Source organism: Alexandromys fortis, unplaced genomic scaffold (genome assembly GCF_014885135.2).
Source record: "Alexandromys fortis isolate MF-2015 unplaced genomic scaffold, M_Fortis_MF-2015_v1.1 scaffold_10, whole genome shotgun sequence".
Lineage (NCBI taxonomy): Eukaryota > Metazoa > Chordata > Mammalia > Rodentia > Cricetidae > Alexandromys > Alexandromys fortis.
Genome location: NW_026067895.1, coordinates 9,805,755 through 9,825,648, shown reverse-complemented (window position 1 = coordinate 9,825,648; position 19,894 = coordinate 9,805,755). Strand labels below are relative to the sequence as shown.

Genomic DNA, 19,894 nt, shown 5'->3' with positions numbered 1-19,894 from the left:
TGGGAGCTAGCCTGGAGTGGGAGCTAGCCTGGAGTGTGCAGTGTAATGGGAGCTAGCCTGGAGTGTGCAGTGTAGTGGGAGCTAGCCTGGAGTGGGAGCTAGCCTGGAGTGTGCAGTGTAGTGGGATCTAGCCTGGAGTGTGCAGTGTAGTGGGAGCTAGCCTGGAGTGTGCAGTGTAGTGGGAGCTAGCCTGGAGTGTGCAGTGTAGTGGCAAAGGCAACAAGAGAGACTGTGGCTCAGCCAGGAGAGAATCAACTCTCAAAAGTTTGACCTCCACATACAGTCTGCCCACATCAAAAATAAGCCCTTCCCCCTTACATAGTAAGTAAAATACATCTAAAGAGACTGACTGATTGTGGTGCAAGGTTTTCTAGTTTTTTTTTTCTCTCTCTTTCTCTTTCTGAACTATGCTTTTAGCCATTAATAATTGGACTATTCTAATAGTCCTTTTCCAGCTTTTTATCAATAGATAGTTCATTATACACTGGTTTTATCTATTATTTCTTATTGTTTTTCTTCATTTTGTATAGTTTTTATGGTTTTGCCTTTTACAACATCCTCAGTCCTTTTTAATGTTTTATATAGCCTAGTATTATATGATTGGTAAAATGCAAGTTACTGATTCACACACCTGTCCTTTGTTGATCTGCACATTTATCTCCTCATCCTCCAGGGCTGTTGCTATTATTAATTCTAAGAATATATTAAAGAGTAGGGTTGAGAGGATGCATCCCTGTAATATTCCTACGATTGTCTTAAACTGATCACTTAGTTCTCCATAGACTTTGACTAATGCAAAGATATCTTTATAAGCATTTTCTAGTATTCTTATGATTTCTCTGGGTACCTGTAGAACCTCATTGTTTCCCAAAGTCCTTTCTGCCAAATGCTATCGAATGCCTTTCTGAAGTCGATGTAACAGACATATAAGTCTTTTCTGAATTCTTCGTATTTTTCTGCCAATTGCCTCAAAGTGAAGATCTGATCACTTGTGCTCCTGTTGGCCTGAATCCGCGTGTTGCATCTCACCGATGATACAGCACTACTTGCTGAAAGTCCACATGAGCTGCAGGCCCTGGTAAATAGAGTGGTGGAAGCAAGTGAAACCTTGGTATGAAAGTAAACATCGAGAAGACTGAGATACAACACATGGGAAGGGCGCACAGGATTTTAACACTGTAAGAAAGAATCAGAACCTCAAACAGTCAACTTTGTCTACATGGTAGGAAACCTCAGTTCAAAGGGAGGGGGATCTGTTTCAGATCTCGAGAGGTGGATAGAACAGCGAGGGCTGAATTCCAGGCACCAGGAAAGGTCTGGTCAGCAAGAGACACAACGACAACAGAATTCAAGTCTATGAGACTCTTGTCTGGAGCTGCCTTCTTTACAGCTCTGAAACCTGGACAATAAAACGCTTCTCAGAACAGCAGCTGAATGTGCTTGAGATGGCTGGCGTGTCTCAGGAGGATTCTAGGCGTCACATGAAGAGACAGGCTGTGCAATGAGGACATTAGAAACAGCATCTCCATCTACAGAAGGAAGTAAAACTACAGGATATGACAATGGCACTTGAGATACTTCGGGCCTTGTTATGAGAATGAGTGATGGCAGATACCCGAAGATAGCACTGCTTGGAGGAGTGCACGGGATAAGACAAAGAGGAAGGCCCCCAAAACGCTGGCTAGACAGCATAGAGGAAGACTGTGGAACCCTGGGTATGGCAATAGCACAAGCATCTAGGACTGCCCAGGTTGGGAACAACTGGAGAACTGCCGTAAACGGGCTGCCCATGCATGGTTAAGCATTGCTGGGGCTTAATGAGTGATGATGATGATGAATTATGTGAAACTCTATCATCACCCAACTAAAATGTGAACAGAAAATACATAAATGTAAAAGGAAAATCTTTTTTTTTCTATTTAAAACTTTTCTGTGGCGTTGGCAACACAAATAATAAAAACCCAGAGACAGATATTGGGGTTCAAGTGGAAGATAAGAAAAGCAAAACAGCCAGGCACTAGAGAAGTCTTACCTCTACCAAGGCTGGGTGACTGCAGACTGAGCCCTGAGCCTCTGTTTCCTTCCTTCTTATATTCCCTTCTAATGCTGGGATTAAAGTCGCGGGATTCCCTAATACTGAGATTAAAGGTGTGAGCCTCCACCACCTGGATCTATTTCTGCAATGATCTTGTGGAGCCCAGGGTGGCCTTGAACTCACAGAGATCTATCTGCCTCTGTCTCCCAAATCGTGGTGTTAAAGGTGAATGACACTACTGCCTATCCTCTAGTGGCTTGGTTTTGCCCTCTGATCTTCAGGCAAGCTTTATTTATTAAAACATATATAAAATATCACTATAGGTACATTGTAAAACATTTAAACCTATTCTTTTGAGAAATATCTCATGTGTACTTATTTCCCAGGTAAACCTTACTAAGACACTTTTTATTTGAATAAAAGTTAATTTTTAGATGGCTTTTTAAATGGCTTAAAAACCTTTGTTAGAATGAAATAGCATTTTTAAGTATATTTAGAAACAACCTTATAACAGAAACCACCAATTTAGTGAGGAATTAAAAGAAAAACAATCTCATAAGAGGTTGAAGAATTTACAAAACCCAGTATTTAAAAAGCCTATCAGTATATTTAGAAAGTTTACAATGGATGAGAAGAAAAATGTCTTCAGAGTAGCTCCTCTATTAAATGAAATCAGACAAGTAAGAGTCTGAAGGAGGAAGGAGATGTGTTTATTAATTTTGGATTTGTCTTCTTAGAAACAAATTATTTAATAATTTATAAATATTTTATATGTATAAGTGTTTTGCCTGATTGTATGTTTATGTGCCACATAAATGCCTTGTGACTGGAGAAGAGGGTGTTGGATACCTTAGAACTGGAATCATAGCCAGTTGTCAGCTGCCATGTGGGTGCAGAGAATCAACTCGTATCTAGGTCTTTTGCAAGAGCAGCAAGTGTTCTTAAGCTTTGAGCCATCTCTTCAGCCCCTGTTCATTACATTTTTAAAAATTATTTTACGTGTGTGTGTGTGTGTGTGTATGCATTGTATGCAGGCCCTTTGGAGGCTAGACAAGGAGCTGGAGTTAGAGGTAGTTGTCAACTGTCCTATGTGCCTTGTGGATGCTAGAACCGAACTGCAGTGCTCTACAAGAGCAGCAAGTGCTTTTAACCACTAGCCAATCTGTTCAGCCATTGTTTATTTACATTTTTGAGATAAAGTCTCATTGTGTAGCTTAGGCTGATCTGTAAATTCCTTTGGAGCCCAAATGTGTCTTAAAATCCAGATCCTTCAGCCTCAGGCTCCCATGTGTTGGGATTATAGGTGTACACCATGCTTGGCTCTATTTGAGGCTTACAGAAAAAGTTAAAATCATCTAGAGAACCATAATTTAAATATTTACTGAGTTAAACATTGGCTTTAGGTTTACTTTTTATTGTTCAAAAGAAGAGAGATTCTGGTTTACATCACAGAAGAATCATCAATATACTACTTCTTGAAACTTAATCTGTTAATAGAATTTGAAGTTTTATTGGTGGATTTAGAGTTATAAAAGAACACATGTTCTAAGCTATAGTTTCTTCATTGGAATGTACTCTTATTTCATAACATCCTTCTGTTTTTGCCTGTCCCTGTTTCTAGGGAGTGCAGTAGAGAAATCCTTATCCATCAGTCAAGGTGGAGAACTCTATGAAGAGTGGCTGGAACTTAGAAACGGTTGTCTCTGCTGTTCAGTGAAGTAAGGAGTGGGTTTACTGTGTGCTTGTTGGCTGGTTTAAGATGTCTGTTGATTATATTTCCAGCTTTGATTCCCTGTGTAATTTAACTGAATTTACTTACATAGCTTGTACCATTGTGTTTTGGGGTAGGATATATATTTTTTAGGTTGTGCTTTCTTTAAGTATTTCTTGCTATTATTTTCTATTTGTTTTGTTGTTCTTATTCTTTCATTGAATTTTTAAAAATTATTTTCAGTGTCTTATTTCACATGTAGAAAAAGATTATTCTGAATTTAATATGTCATTAGTTTTATTTCCAAGTATTCAACCTCTTTTTTTCTTTAAAAAATTTATTTTATGTATGCTGGTGTACCATATACATGCATGGTGCCCACAGAGTCCAGTGAGGCACTGACTGCCTGAAACTAGAGTGACAGACAGTTGTGAACCACTATATGGGTGCTGTGAATTGAACTCTGTTCTTCTGGAACATCAACAGTTGTTCTTACCCACTGAGCCATCTCTCCAACCCCTAAGTGTTCAGTCTCTTTAAACTAAAAAATAAATGACTGTCATAAAAGAGAATAACCATGGGCTGGGAATTGTCTGTGGATAAAGTGCTTCCTTCACAAGCTTGAGGACCCAAGTACTGACATGGAAAGCCAGGCAGGGCAGTGTGAGCTTGTAATCCCAATGCTGGGTAGGCAGGGAGACTGGTAGATTCTTGGAGCTCCCTGGCCGGGCAGTGTAAGTGAGAGACCCTGTCAGAAAAGAGTAAGGTGGGAAGCCATTGAGAAAGACACCAACATGTCCTCTATATGTACACATGTGCATGTACACATCATACATGCCTACACATACAAACACATAAGAAAGGGAAGAATCAGCCAAGCCTGGTGATACAGATTTGTAATCCTAGCTACATGAGAGGCTGATGCAAGAGGATCTCAAATTCAAGGCCTACCTGGGCTACCAACTGAGTCAAAACTAGCCTGGGCAACTAATGACATCCTATCTCAAAATAAAAAGTAAAAAGAGGATTGGGAATGTAACTCATTAGTAGCATGCTTGCTTAGCATATATGTGTCTCTCTGTTCAGATCTGAGTATTAACACATAAACACACAGAAACAGGGAACGAACCTTGTGTTAAATATGTTAAGTGGTTAGGTTACTACTTAAGTTTCCATGGGCAGTGTCTTTGTAGTTTCCTAAGCTACCATTGGTCCTAGAAGAGTACCTGACATAAAACAGCAACTTGGATAAATTATCTAATAAAATAAGCTCTTGGATAAATCATCATAGTTACTACTGTGCTTCTGATTTTTCTATATTATAGTGAATTGAGTTTCTCCTGAGTTATTTACAATTGTAGATGCTTGACACCGAGTCACAATTTTCTGGAAAGAGGAAGTAGTTATAAATATTTTCTTAACCAAAAGGTACCATGTTCAATATTTACCCTAGTTTTTGGAATTAAGAATAAAAAAACAGGTAATAAAAGCCTGTAATCTCAGCATTTGGGAGGTGGAAGAGGAAGATTGACAGTTCCAGGTCAGGTTGAACTGCATAATGAGAGATTTTTTTTTGTTTTGTTTTGTTTTTTAAGGAAATTACACTATACCCTGATTCAGACTAGAGTTAAAAGGTTTGCAGCAACAGTGTTCCTTTAATTTCATATTGAACTACTCTTGATGATAAATTTCATCATTATTTATACTGGTTTCCTTTTATAAATCTGTAAAATAAATATTGACTTTTGTTAGATAACATTCTCTTTGCTTTTAATTTTAATAAAAAATTAACACACGTATCATATCTGTATTTGGACTTGTTTTCTTCTTGTCATTGTTAAATATTGGACATTTTATTAGGAGCTTAAGAAGGAGTTAAATTTGTGTATACCTGAAAATATTTTTGTGTTGTGTTGTGACTATTTTAAAATGTTCGGGTAGTCAGTTATTACTATATTTTTTGTATTCTCAGGGACAATGGCCTTAGAGCTATAGAGAATCTGATGCAGAAGAAGGGGAAATTTGATTACATACTCTTAGAGACCACCGGGCTAGCAGATCCTGGTAAGAAATGATATTATTAGTAACCAGCGTACAGTTCTTTGATACCTTAGAGAGATAGTTAAAATGAGATTCAAACTTTATGTTTTGTATATGTTTATGTGGTGCACATCCATGTATGTATACATATTCAAATGTGAATGGGCGTTTTACCTTAGGTATTGATGATGCAGGGTCTCTCAGTGAGCAAAGAGCTGAGCTTGTCGCTTTTGCTGGTTTGGCTATCCAGCTTGGTTCAGAAATTCCCTATCTCCAGTCTCTTTATTTACTTCCCTATGATGGAGTTGCAGGTAGGTGGGCATGCCCACCCAGCTTCTGTGTGGACGTTTTGGGTCTAGCACTTGACTAGCAAGTGCTTTACCTGTTGATTCATTTCATCAGCGCTAACTCTTTACTCTGCATTTAATTTTTGCCGTTGTTCAAAGGAAGAGAAATTCTAGCTTGTGTCACATAAGAGTTGTCAGTGTACTTCTTGAGATGGTTAAGCTGTTAATAGAATTTAAAATTGTATTAATTGACTTAGAGTTATTGGTAGGAATAAGTTATTTTTTATAAAGATTTATTTTTATGTGTATCTATGTGTGTGTGTTTATATGAGTATGTGCCATATGTGTATAGGTACCCAAAGAAGCCAGAAGTGGGTGTTGGATTCCCTGGAACTGGAGTTACAGGTGACTGTGAACTACCTGACATGGGTGCTCTTGAGATTGGGTAGGACATCATTGAGATTAGTCTCCAGGGGTTGGAAAGATGGCTTGGCAATTAAGAGCACTAGCTGTTCTTCCAGAGGACCCAGGTTTCAGGCCCAGAGCTCACCGGACAGCTCATAACCATCTGTAACTCCAGTTTTAGAGGATTCAGTGCCCTCTTCTAGCCAACTTGCCCTCCAAAGAATGTATATGGTGGAGATATATATGCATGTAAAGCACTTATACATATAAAAAGTTTTAAAAATAATTAGACCCCTAATGTCAGGCCCCAAACAGATGTGATCTGATAAAAATGTAGGAATTTGTTTTTATTTTCAGTTATTTTTTCCTACACTTTATTTAAGGACATTTTCACTTTTTATTGTGAATATTTTTTCTGTCATATTATTTGGTTCTATACTAATGAGACCAATTTTCTTCATAATGAATTTTATTTTGTTTTTTTTTTTAACTAGTCTAATTTTCTTTTTTAAAGTATATTGATTCGTTTATATATTTTTGATTGCAAGGAAAGAGGCTTCATGGGGTGAGAGAGGGAGAGCAAATGAATAAATGAAAATGAATATGAAGGTGTATGCTGTGATACATGTATGGAGTTCAGAGGACAGTCTGCAGGAGTCAGCTCTCCTCTCCACCATGTTGGTCAGTTCTCTCTTCACCATGTGGGTCCTGGGACTGGAACGCAAGTATTAGGTTTGGCAGTGTGCAGTAGGGTGCACCCTTGCCTGCTGAGTCATCTCTTTGGCTTCTAGTTTTCTGTTTTTGAGTACCTTGCACATGTTAGGTCGGTGCTCTTCCACTAAACTATACCCTTAGCCCTATTTTAATTGTTCTGATTTATCTTTTGCAGCTATGTTTACTCTGATAATCTTATGCTTTCCTTATGTCAACAATCCTCCTCATACTTGTTTCTTATCTGTTCCTCACTATTGTAAATTAATTTATTGGCCAAACAATGGTGCTATTAAATTGATTCTAAATATAGGGATACAAGGCCTCAGATTATTATTCTGCTCTTTTTTTGTCTTCAAGCTTGTCTTTGTATTGTATTGCTTTCAGATTTTTTTGCTATAAAGAGCTACTTCAAATTTTATTTGTTTTATTGAATTTTTTTCTTGCAGAATGAATCCTTTGTAATTTGTCATGCTAGTAAGTTACTCCTTTTTCCCCTTCCTGACATTTATCTGTGTTTCTTTTTCTCCGCTGAAATCACGTGTGTACTTTTGTGTCTGGTATGGGAAGGTCAGAGGACTGTCTTTTACCTGTGTACATTGATGAGGAATTCCTTTTAATATCTTAACTATATTACCCTCCCCCCAAATTTTTGAGCCCCAGTTTGAAAGCTGAGTATTACTGGGACACATGAAGAGGGAAGCTATGGAAATGGGTGACCAGACAGACTGATGAGATGAAGGTGCCATTAGCTTCTGGCCTCCAATATCCAGTATGGCTGTCTTGGGTTTGTTCCACTCACCTAATAGTACATAGTCAATCCTTGCTAATGTGGGGCATCATTAGACCTCATAGTTCTTCTTCCTTTTGCTCTTAGTCCTACAAAACAACTTCTCCTGACATAGAAGTGACTAACACTTTTTAGTGTTGAAATATTTGTTGTTATCGTTGACATTCCCTCCCTTACTGCTTTCTAGTTAGTCCTACATCTTGTCTTTTGGGAAGATGTTTCTGATTAGTATTAGGATTTTGTAAACTATTCTTCTGCAACCTCTTTTGGGGGTAGGAGTTGAGTTAGGAAAGGCCACAGTAGCTCTGTCTACAGTGTTCTAGTGCTGTGAAGAGGAACCATGATCATAGCAACTCATAAAGGAAAACACTTAGCTAGGGCTTGCTCACAGCCTCGCAGGTTTAGTCCATTATCCTCATTACAGGGAGCATGGCAGCACATAGGCAGACTTGGTAGCTGAGAGTTCTGGGCCTGGCTTGAGCATTTGAAACCCCGAAGCCCATTCCTAGTGTGATAACTTCCTCCAACAAGGCCACACCTCCTAATTGGTGCCAAGTAGCACCACTCCCTAATGAAAAAGCATTCAAATATGTAAGCCCATAGGGTTCCATTCCTATTCAAACCATTACATTCACATAGAACTTTGTTTCTAACTTTGACTATTACACTTCTAAATTTTTGGTTAGGGAGCTGATCTTGTCTGATATAATTTTGATACTTGAATGAAAATTTCTTGTTTTATCAGGTTTTAAAGAAAGATTCTGTAATATAGTTCAGAATTTCTCAGCCTTTACACAAATGATGTTTTGGATGGCCAGTTATCTTCTGTGAGGAATACTGTCCTGAGCATTGTAGAATGTTTAATAGCATCCCTAGTTCTACCTACCGGTAGCATATTCCTAGAAGCAAGTAAAATTATCTCCAGACATTGCCTAATATCTTTGGGCAGAAGAATTGCCTACTCCATTCTCATCTTTGCTATTCCTAAGCACCTATATCTATAGTTCAGATCATTCTTTTTTGAACATCCTGTAAGAATTGAATCAAATGCAAATGATGTTTAAATTAAAAGCAGTAGACTGGGCGGTGGTGGCACATGCCTTTGATCCCAGCACTTGGGAGTCAGAGGCAGGTGGATCTTTGGATCTTTGTGAGTTCAAGTCCAGCCTGGTCTACAAGGGCTAGTTCCAGGAAAGGCTGCAAAGCTACAGAGAAACCCTGTCTCGGGGGGAAAAAAAAGAATAAAAGCTGTAATACATATTTACAATTCATCCTCACTAGAAGTAAGACATAAAGCCATTTATTTGAATAAAATAAAGCCATTTATTTGAATAAAAAGCAGTGAGGTTTTAAAGTTATAAAACTGTGATGCTAACATATTTAGCTAAGTAAAGAAATTAATACTTTTTTGTATCTTATTGTTTGGTATCAAGAAGCTGTAAATTTACTCTTTTTCACTTTTATTAATTAAAACCATGTTTTTAAGCCAAGAAAGTGGAAATAATTCTTATTGGCAATTCAGTTGTTTCTCGCTTAGGAGACTGACACTCTCCAGTTCTTAGCTAAATAATTGTCATGGTAAAGTAATTTTCTTGAAGAGGACAGACATTGATTCTGCTCCTGTTACTCACAAATCCTATTTCAGTCAAATTGGAAAACTATTAAGTTTTTGGGAAAAAATCAATAGGTATCAGGAAACCATTAGATCTTGTGGCCCTTGCTATGTCTTGCATGAGTAATCACTGTAAACAGCTGACAGGTGTTTCACTGTTGACACAGAGTGATGCTTAGCAGGACCACATCTTGTCAGAGTAGGCAGACAGCTTTGGACAGTGGAATGAGTTCAGTTGTCCTTGTTTGCCCCTGTGCTCATTCTTTTAGACAGCACCATCACTAACTGGGACAGCGATGCTTTCCCTTGCTGTCAGTCTCCTTTTCTTGTTTTGTGGCACACCAATCAGAATATGTGGTTTTGTGTTAAACCAGTTCCTGTCAAATACAAATTTTAATTTGTTTCTTAGAAATAATTTTTCTTCAGATGCAAATTTTATGCCCAGTACTAAGTAAATATATGGCAGTGAGTACCACCAAAGAACTTGTAATTTTTCTTGTTCTTTTTCTTCTGTAAAGATTACAAGTGAATTTATTTTGGGCAAGTGATTTTTGGAGTTAATGTGTTTTATTTGTTTTTCCTTGGGAGGAGTTTATTATTTGTGAACTGTAGGACAATTACATTCATGAAATAAGAAAAATGTTCAGTGTATACTCAGCTATTGTGTCCAATAGAAATAGAAATAGAAGCATGTTTGATGAGTGCCCAGATTTATTGTTTGTAGGGAAAGGGAGAGGAATAGGATGACTGCAGGTCTTGAAAAGTCCTGTCACTGTAATTCTTATAAAAGATTGAAGTGTAGATTTGGTTTGTGTGTGTGTGTGTGTGTGTGTGTATGTGTTTAGCAGCTAATCCCACTGGTGAAAAAAAAAGACTGATAAAATTGTGTTTTGCAATTTGAAGAAATACTTTATTTGATGAATATTATCATATTATGTACTTTCAGGTGCAGTGGCTTCTATGTTTTGGGTTGATGCGGAGTTAGGGAGTGATATTTATCTTGATGGTAAGTTAAAATAATTTATTTTAAAGAAAGATTTATTTTATGGTTGAGCTCATTTTGTTTATATTGCAGTTTTAATTCTTACATCATTGTTCTTTTTAAACTTGTTTAATTTTTGTTGAATCGAATTTTTGATCATAGGGATTCTAAAGTTCTAGACAGTGATAAAACTAGATTGTTAGGAATTGGTCTCAACTCTCCCAGGGCTTCTACTAAAACTTTCCTTTCAGAATGCTCTGTAGATTGCCCGTGTCCTCTGTTGCCTTGACACACTTAGTATAATGCTAGAGCTTTGTATGTAGTCAGGAAGACAATGGAAAGGTTATATTCCTGCTTTCATTTTTACTTGAAGAATTCAGAATGGTGTACACATATATACACTACTGATCTCTTGTCAGTCTATATAAATTTGTAAGCTTGGTACCACTTTCTTATTGTAGCAACTCTAGTCACTTTCCCCTGTCGTTTCTCCTTTATATTTCTTTAAACCAGCCATGTAGACTATCGGGTAAGAATCATTGAAGATGGGTTTTATTAGGAATGTAGCTTGTTGAATTTCATAGACATTATCACATTTTCCTGTTATATTTTTAAAAACGATTTGACATATGTTCAAAAATTGCTGAACTAATTGATCTTTTGAGAATTTAGGAACTAGCAGAGTTTAGGAATACAGTGTCTTAAGATGTCTCAGATTCTTTAAATAATAATTTAAATATTTAGAAAAGTCTCTTTTTGACTGTGGAAATAAAAATAACCTATCTCGTATAATTTGTCTTATTTCTCTATGATTATGGAATGTGTCTTAGTTTGGACTTTAAACTTTTAAATACCAAAGAAGTTTTATTTTATTGTTGACTTAATTTTTAAATTTTTATTTTCTAGTTTCTTAGAAACAGAGCTAGTCACTCAATATATATTTGAAACATATTTGCATATTCCTGAGATTGAGTTAATTTGCCACATTGGTAAGAGAAATAATACTTTATTGAATTGTATTTGTGAACTGAAGGTGTTTTAATTTTCCTTCTCAAGTATAATTGCATAAAACTGATAACTTTAAAGAGTGACTACTATGTTATTTCTTTGTAGGTATCATAACTGTTGTAGATTCAAAATATGGATTGAAAGTAAGTTGAGCAAATATAACTTGCTAATTGTCAAATGTAGGAATGGAGGGGTTAGTTGTATTTTCTGTTTCTGTTAAACTTATCTTAAGAAAAACCTTTTTCAAAATAATAATTTAAGTAACATATACACTTTGTGTGTGTTTATATTATTATGTGGTTTTAAGCTTAGTATTTATTTTAGTCTTGTTTCATGTTGTGATAAAAATTATAGTTACTATAATATTTCATAATAAGGTTATAGAGTCAGTATAAACTTTGGATATGTGTTACTTCTCACTAGAATCCATTCCTACTATTGGCTTTTCTTTTTTATAGAAAAAAATCAGCTTAATAAAATATATGAGTTCTTAGTTTTTGTTAACTATTTGCAAACACAAACTATAATTAGTTTTCTAAACAAACTAGTGACTTATTTAATTTTGAAGAAATAAAAATTAGTACATAATAAGAAGAGATTCTTCATTAAATGATACTCTGCTCTGAATGCTTTTGCTAGCTGCTGATGTCTTTAAGTATATTTTTATATATAAATTTGTATATAAACACACTCAAATGCTTAAAAGATTATTGCTGCATAAGATGAAATAGCACAACCAATTTTCAAGTGAACTGAGGAAAATTTTAAAGAAATAGAAATGTTGCAAAAGGCATTGGAGAATGAGCTTATCTCTGTCCTAGCACCAACCCCCCCACCACACCTATCTAAGCATATGGATTGGGAACAAAGTAGTAATTTCATGGAGGTTGGGTATGGTGGCGCCCACCATTTGTCTCAGAACTTGGGAGGTAGAGACAAGTTGATGTCAGTGTGATCCATATAGTGAGTTCCAGGCATCTAGTGCTACCTAGTGGAACCTATTTCAGAAAGCACACAGTTTCTTGGGAGTTAAAATTCATTTAAACATTGGTTGAGTATTTTACCCGTTGATGTATCTAAACTTAATTTTTATGTTCTTTCTTCGAATTCCTCAACAAAATTATGTTGTGGGAAAATTGGTCAGGTCTGTCCAAAAGTCTACTTTACTGGCCCTTCATACCCCCAAATCTCAGTAACCTAATTTGAGACATTTGAATCCTGTTCTAGAGTTTACAATTTAAACTTATGAGTAGAATAGGACTCAAAGAAAAATTGAGTTAATATTGAGAAATACTAGTTTTATTCAGAAAAATTCTAATGTCTGTGTGTGTGTGTGTGTGTGTGTGTGTGTGTGTGTGTGGTTAGGCCCTACTGTTTAGCCTAGGCAGTCTTGAACTTGGTATATAATCCAGGCTGCCCTTAAACTCATAATCTTTCTTCTACATCTCCTGAATGCTGGGATTATAGTTGTGGGTCACTAACCTCAGTGGGTTTCTTAAAGAAAAGTTGTAATTTGTTAAAAAAAAAAAAAAAGCATAGATTTAACTAGAGGCATTCAGATATAGAATTAGAGGGAGGGAGGAAAAGAGAGAGAAGCTGACTGACTTAGGAAAAGGACAGTATGTACACTTGTGTGGGTATGGGCTTTTCAATAGAAAAAAATTATGTAATGGCTATTTTCAAATTATATTTCAAGAAAATGTGATTGGAGATAGTAAAAATCAAAAATTCACTAGAAAATTTAAAGTCCTCATTTTGAACATTTTTATAGGCATGTTTGAATTAATTTCTTCTTTAAGTTGATTCACAAATTTGGAATACATAAGATAGCAGCTAGGAAATTTTATTTGCTTTTTTTGTATAAATTTAACATGCTTTACCCAAAGTCAAACTCTAGTGTTTTATGTTTATAGAAATAATTTTATATCTAGTTATATACAGAGAGGAATTAAATAAAATCTTTACTGGCATGATAAAGACCCCTAAACAAAGCAATGTTCTGAATAATGCAAACACAGTATACGTTTAACCCCTTGCCACCTTGATAAAACCTCTTAAATTATTAAATCAATATACCTACACAAAACTGACATACTGTCAAGATAATGGAAACTTTAGATTTTCCAAGTCAGATGTCAGATAAATAACTTTGCCTTTATATAAAGAATTTGCCAACTTGTCCAATTCCTCTGGTTGCGAAGCTTGACCTCAGTAGCTGCTTGTGATTCAGAGAATTCTGAGGCAGTACAAGTAATGACAGTTGGATAATGGGCAGCAATTTAAGGGTGTCATGCTTCACAGAGCCAGCCCATCACAAGTACAGCTGAGAAATGGTACCCTGTGGCCAGCCAGCCAAATTGAAACTGAAGTGGTAATTGATATCATAGGCTATCACTCTAATGGGATTGTCACCCATTGATCTGAAATATTCATTTTTTAATCATGGGCAAAGAATTGGACAACTTAAAATGACAGCTCTCTGTTTTCAAGGCTTGACATCTAGGCACTGACATTGTTCTTTTCAGTTCTACAGATGTGACAGCATTTAATGCAATAGAATCAATGAATGAAGTTTACATAGAAAAGGTCAACTAAGAGATTTCTTTCTGAGTCTTCTGTTGTATTGCACAGGCTATTGAAACTATCCAGTCAGAAATCACTTTGGCTTGGAAAAGTCCAGAAAAATAAATAGACTGACATTATGTGATAATTTTTTCAAAGCTGAGACCACATTAGATCTCTAACCAGTCCTCGTTAAAAAGAAGAAAAGAAAAGAAAAAAAGTGCTGTTATTTCTCTCCCTTTTCTTTGTTTGATGTCTAACATCTTTGACATTGGATTTGTTTCCGCTGTGGTCAGCTCAGTTCTTTCTTAGTTAATGAATTTTTAGACCATTTTGATTTATTTTTTTTTGTTTGCTCCTGCTTTTTTATTTCTGCGGGAAAGAACTTCTGTAGCTCAAGTTGTGACTATGGCAGTAATTTATTTGAATGCTTTTTTTTGTCCCCCAACTTTATTGAGCCATAACCCACAAATAAACATTGTATAGATTTAAGGTATGCAATTTGCTACCCTAATCTGTCTGTGTATGTGTTCTAAGAACATTGTGAAACAGTCAGATACTAATCTTATACATCAGCTCACTTAGTTGCCAGTTTTTGCTAGCATATAGGGTTGGATCACGTGGGAAATTGCTGTTGTTCCGTCCTGTAGTCCAAAGTCTAGTTGTCATGCTGTAATTAGCTTTCCAGAATAAATTTCCAGCCTTACTTCTTCTGAGAAACTAGAGCTTGTGTACATCGGCCACCATCTTACCTCCTTATTTTGTTTGTTGTGGTAGGCCACATTGGGAGTTTGAATGATTATTCTTTGAATATTTTGGTTTGTTGGGTTCATTAGTACTAAAATTATTATTGCCTTTTTTGAAATATAAACAAAAGCTGCAGTCTCTAGCAGAGATGAGGAATCCTTTGGAGATAGGTGCATTTATTTTTTACTTTTATGAAACTTTGCATTGTATGCCTATATAGGTAGAATAGAACATCAAAATTTATGTTTTTGTTATTTTATAAATGGAAGTCTGAATTATGACCAAGTATCTTTTGAATAACACACAAGGTTTTGGTATTTTGTAGGCTTAACTTGGGGAAGTAGGACTTTCATAAGGGAAATATCCGGCTGATACCCAGAAAAAAGTGCCAGTATACATTTGCTCCTTTTTATGCTTAGAAAGCTTTCATAGGTGCATAGACAGGGCATTTATCCCTTTTTCTATTATCACATGTGCTTGTAATCAAGTTGTACATATTGGCAGGCTTTTTTTTGGGGGGTAAGCAAATGTTAATCTGTCCCATTTAGCTCTGAGTGAAACTTTATCTTGGATAAATGACTCGAAACATTGTAAGTTGCTTTGTGAAACTGCCAAGGTTTTTTTTTATTATTGCATTTAAGAAAAATTTAAAGTCATTAATTTTAATATCTTTTTTACATGTTACAAAGTTACAATCAGATACATCTATTGGCATCATGTAAATGAAGCTTTCAGTAGAGCATCTTGAAAAGTATTTCAGTTTTACAGAACGTTGAAATATAAACAAAAGCTGCAGTCCCTAGCAGAGATGAGGAATCCTTTGGAGATAGGTGCATTTATTTTTTACTTTTATAAAACTTTTTATTGGAAAGGATCATCTAGATGAAAATGTATGATTTTTGACTGCTTAGTGAAAAGAGATATGTTGCTATATGTTGTGGAACATTTTTCAAATAACAGAATTTATGTGTCTATGTCAACAAATGGGAGTGTTAACTATGAATTTGTAGACTGTTTCAGGGCCTGATGATAGCTTTATTCTCTAGATGCAGAGTATATAATGCTAAGTAGGTTTGTTGACAGTAAAAAGCCATGGGTAATTATGAAAACATGAATATTGGTCTTTTGGCATTGAGTAATTATTGATACAGTAAACTTGGTTCTGTAAACTCTGTAACTGGGGAATGAATATGTGATTGAATTTATAAAAGTGTATTAAAAAATGAAATGACTATGTCACTGTCATGACTTTGGTTATGATCTTTAGAAGAAAAAAAGATTGCCTCTTAACAAAGTCTATTAAATAATCATCAGTGCGTCTTAAGTTCTAAGCTATAATAGTGACTTCCCCATGAATTGTGAAACTAGCCTGGCAAAAATGTGATATAATTTGTACATAATTTTCTATATACTATTATGTAAATATTAAATAGCATTCTACGTGAGACTGGTTGTACATGGCATAAAAGCTTTTAAAAAAAGATTTTAAATTGTGTTTACTTCTATCAAGTATGCTTTTAATTAAAAAATAGTCTGGTGGTGGTATGTAAAAACAGTATTCTGTGATGATGAGGACATTAGATTTAAGTTCTTATATATGTAAAATGAAAATATTTATTTCTCATGTCATGATACCTAAATGAGTTAAAATGTTTTTAAAATGAAATAATTTGGCTTTGGTTGTGAGCCTAGCCTTTAATGGCTAAATAATCTCTCCAGCCCAAAGTTAAATACTTTATACAATTTGATTAGAATGTAAAATGTTAATATCTAGTTGTCTGTAGTCCACAGTAGCCAGCTTTTTGTTATGATAGGGAGTCTCTGTTGAGAGGTAAGGTGATGAGGTTGAAAACATGAATTTTCAGAAGACAACCCCTGGGAACCCTTATGGCAGAGATGACTTCAGGATATAAATAGTGTTGAGAGAGGGGCTGCTTTCTGGAGGTGAAAAGAATGTTGGCCTTCTAAGTCGTTACAGTAACTAACTAGATAAGTCTTTCTCCATTTATGTTTAGTAGTGGAACTTAAAGTCTCATTAAGACAAAAAAGATAGCTTTAAAGTAAAATCCTTTTTTTTTTTTTGAGTTGACATTAGATTTCTGCATTGCATTATAGTAATTGTTTTAAAATTTTGTTTGTTTTGTTCAGCATTTAGCTGAAGAAAAACCTGATGGCCTTGTCAATGAAGCTACTAGGTATTCATATTTAAAGCTTATATTGATTACTAACCAGCTAGAAGGAAGATGATCAGTAACATAAAAACAAAACCAAAACAACAGACAAAAAGAACGTAAAAATATGAAGATAATTAAGGCAAACATTCTCTTCCTCTCACACGTCATTGCTGTCCAGCAGTCATGGACTCACACCAGCAAGTTGTTTAAGCCGTTTACATTGTGGGATGAAGTGAATGGTGGGCACAGGACTTAGTTGATTTTGATGAACTTAGAAGATTTTTTTATTTTCTTATTTTTTGGTTTTTCAAGACAGAGTTTCTCTGTAGCTTTGGAGCCTGTCCTGGAACTAGCTCTTGTAGACCAGGCTGGCCTCGAACTCACAGAGATCCGCCTTCCTCTGCCTCCCAAGTGCTGGGATTAAAGGCCTGTGCCACCACTGCCCAGCTTGAATTGAGAAGATTTTTTTAACACTTATTATAAGCATTTTATTCTCATGCCAGTTCTTTGAAATTGAAGATAGTAAGTTGCTTCCTTAGAAACTCCCTACTTCCTCACTGTACTTAATACAGAGGAACAAATACTGAAATACTTTTGACTTGGTCATTAAAACAATTAAGTATTTCTATGTCCTTAATTGTTTTGTCTGTAGACTTACAAGTATTTAAATTAGTTTTCCTACCCCAAGCATATTTTCACTAAGGTTTTGAAACCAAATACGCTGCTGGGCTTAAGAGCGAGGCCTTCTGGGATCCCAGCACAGGAAATAAAGACTAAGCAAATGATTCCTTGTTATCTTGGAATTTGATAATTGAATTCTTTGGTAACCCTTCCTAAATATTGTGGTTTTGTGTAATTATGATTTAAATTAAAATGAATTTTAATATAATTAACTTTTTCCTTACAAAATGGTTATTGTAGAAAATATACATAAGCCAAATAGAAATATCAGAAAGTTGTGAAGTCCATGAGAGATTAAATAGAAGGTCTCCAATTTAAAGACTGTGACTGTTAGTATTTGAAAATGTGGACATTCTGTCTTTAGTCACATCAGATTACTTAAATAGAAGTAGGATTGTGATATACAGTCTGTAGTTATTTTTATTTTCAATTTTGCTGTGTTCTTTGATTAGTATCTTAATAACAGACTTAGAAACTAGTAATTCAGTGATTAGAATTTCTAGAAGAATTGAGGAAAATAATCTGTTATGTAGCATTTTATCAGTTGGAGTCTTTAACTGGGATTTTTTTTCTGTCTATTTTACAACAATAATATTCATGGGATGAAGAAGATATTTACACAAGGTCTTGATATATTTTTGATATATAGTATTATAAAGCAAACTTTTTAATGTTAAGTAAACGTTTTCTCTTTCTTTGAAGATTATGGTAAATTTTATAATTTTTATCTAATAGGCTATCCTTATTCCCATCATAATAGATAGATAGATATGAATTTTTTTGCTTTTCTTTAATACACACACCACAAACTGAAAATTATTCTTTATTAAAAACTCTGGAGGCTTATCTTTATAGAATCAGTAACAAATAATTTTTGGATGAGCTTACATAGTAATGTATGAAATTATTCTGTAAGAATGAGTAGATTGGGAATAAACTGAGGCCAAGCTAGTTCTTAATTGAAATGTTGACTTAAATGTTGTTTCTAAATGTTTTTGTGATTTCTTAACATTTTTCTTCTGACAATTGTTCTTTGATGTTTTAGGCAAGTTGCTTTGGCAGACATGATTCTTATCAATAAAACAGACTTGGTTTCAGAAGAGGAGCTAAACAGATTAAGAACAACTATCAGGTACAGTAGACAGCACTTGACTATTGTATTGTAAAAGCCAAAGAAAGAATGATGGAGGAGATAGATTTGTTTACCTAAGTGTGACAATCTGTACATGTACTGAGATGTCACATGGCACCCCATCTTTATGGACAGTTTTTATATGTCAATTAAAAATAGGCCTAAATAATGGAGCTAGAAAACATCATATTGAGTGAGGTAACCCAGACTCAGAAAGTACATTATCACATGTACTCACTCATAAGTGGTCTTTAAACATAAAGCAAAGAAAACCAGCCTACAAATCATAATCTCAGAGAACCTAGACAACAATGAGAACCCCAAGAGAAACATACATGGATCTAATCTACATAGGGCGTAGAAAAAGACAAGCTTTCCTGAGTAAATTGGGAACATGGGGATCATGGGAGAGGGCTAAAGGGGAGAGGAAAGGCAGGGAGGAGAGCAGAGAAAAGTGTATAGCTCAATAAAATAAAATTAAAAAAAGACATAAATTCATTTTTAAAGAACAGTGAAAATTATAAGTATGTTAAATTCCTTCAGATCTAAATTTTAATATGTAAAGTGTTTTCACCTTGATTATTGCTCTATAGGAGCATAAGATAAGATTCAAGGATTATTCAGGAATCACATATATTGTTCTTGACTAATTCACTGTTAAAAATAAGTAGGAATATAAGAAATAATGCACCAGCCTTGCAAAGCAAAATTTGGAATTTCTAGGCTGATATTCTAGGTCTACCAACTCCCTTTATAAGTTTTCATTTCCTGTCTGTTCTTTGACTCTTTCCTAAGGTCAAGCCTCCTTAACTTCCTAAGACAGTTAATTTACTTTTTCTTGTATATGTCTTGCCAGGTATCACCTACTCATAATGTTTTCTTGCTTGCCAGTTTCTGAGTTCATCCCCTCCTTTATAATATATAATACGATATATTTTCATCTGTAGAGCCTATTTTCTCTTTTCCTCCTGTTCCTTAACAAAGTCTTCCTTGGTCAAATTTTTCACTTCTGCTTGA

General features: G+C 35.2%; 1 protein-coding gene across 3 annotated transcripts in view; it reads left to right on the top strand.

Moving 5' to 3' along the window:
• The window catches only part of LOC126511972 (COBW domain-containing protein 1), a 45,383-nt gene that overhangs the window by 4,041 nt on the left and 21,448 nt on the right, over nucleotides 1-19,894 (top strand). For all 3 annotated transcript variants that reach the window (XM_050159511.1, XM_050159505.1, XM_050159515.1), the window contains exons 3-8: nucleotides 3,657-3,753; nucleotides 5,719-5,810; nucleotides 10,538-10,597; nucleotides 11,687-11,724; nucleotides 17,039-17,085; nucleotides 18,791-18,877. In XM_050159511.1, coding sequence (XP_050015468.1) covers nucleotides 3,657-3,753; nucleotides 5,719-5,810; nucleotides 10,538-10,597; nucleotides 11,687-11,724; nucleotides 17,039-17,085; nucleotides 18,791-18,877 — 421 coding nt within the window. The remainder of the gene's footprint in view (nucleotides 1-3,656; nucleotides 3,754-5,718; nucleotides 5,811-10,537; nucleotides 10,598-11,686; nucleotides 11,725-17,038; nucleotides 17,086-18,790; nucleotides 18,878-19,894) is intronic.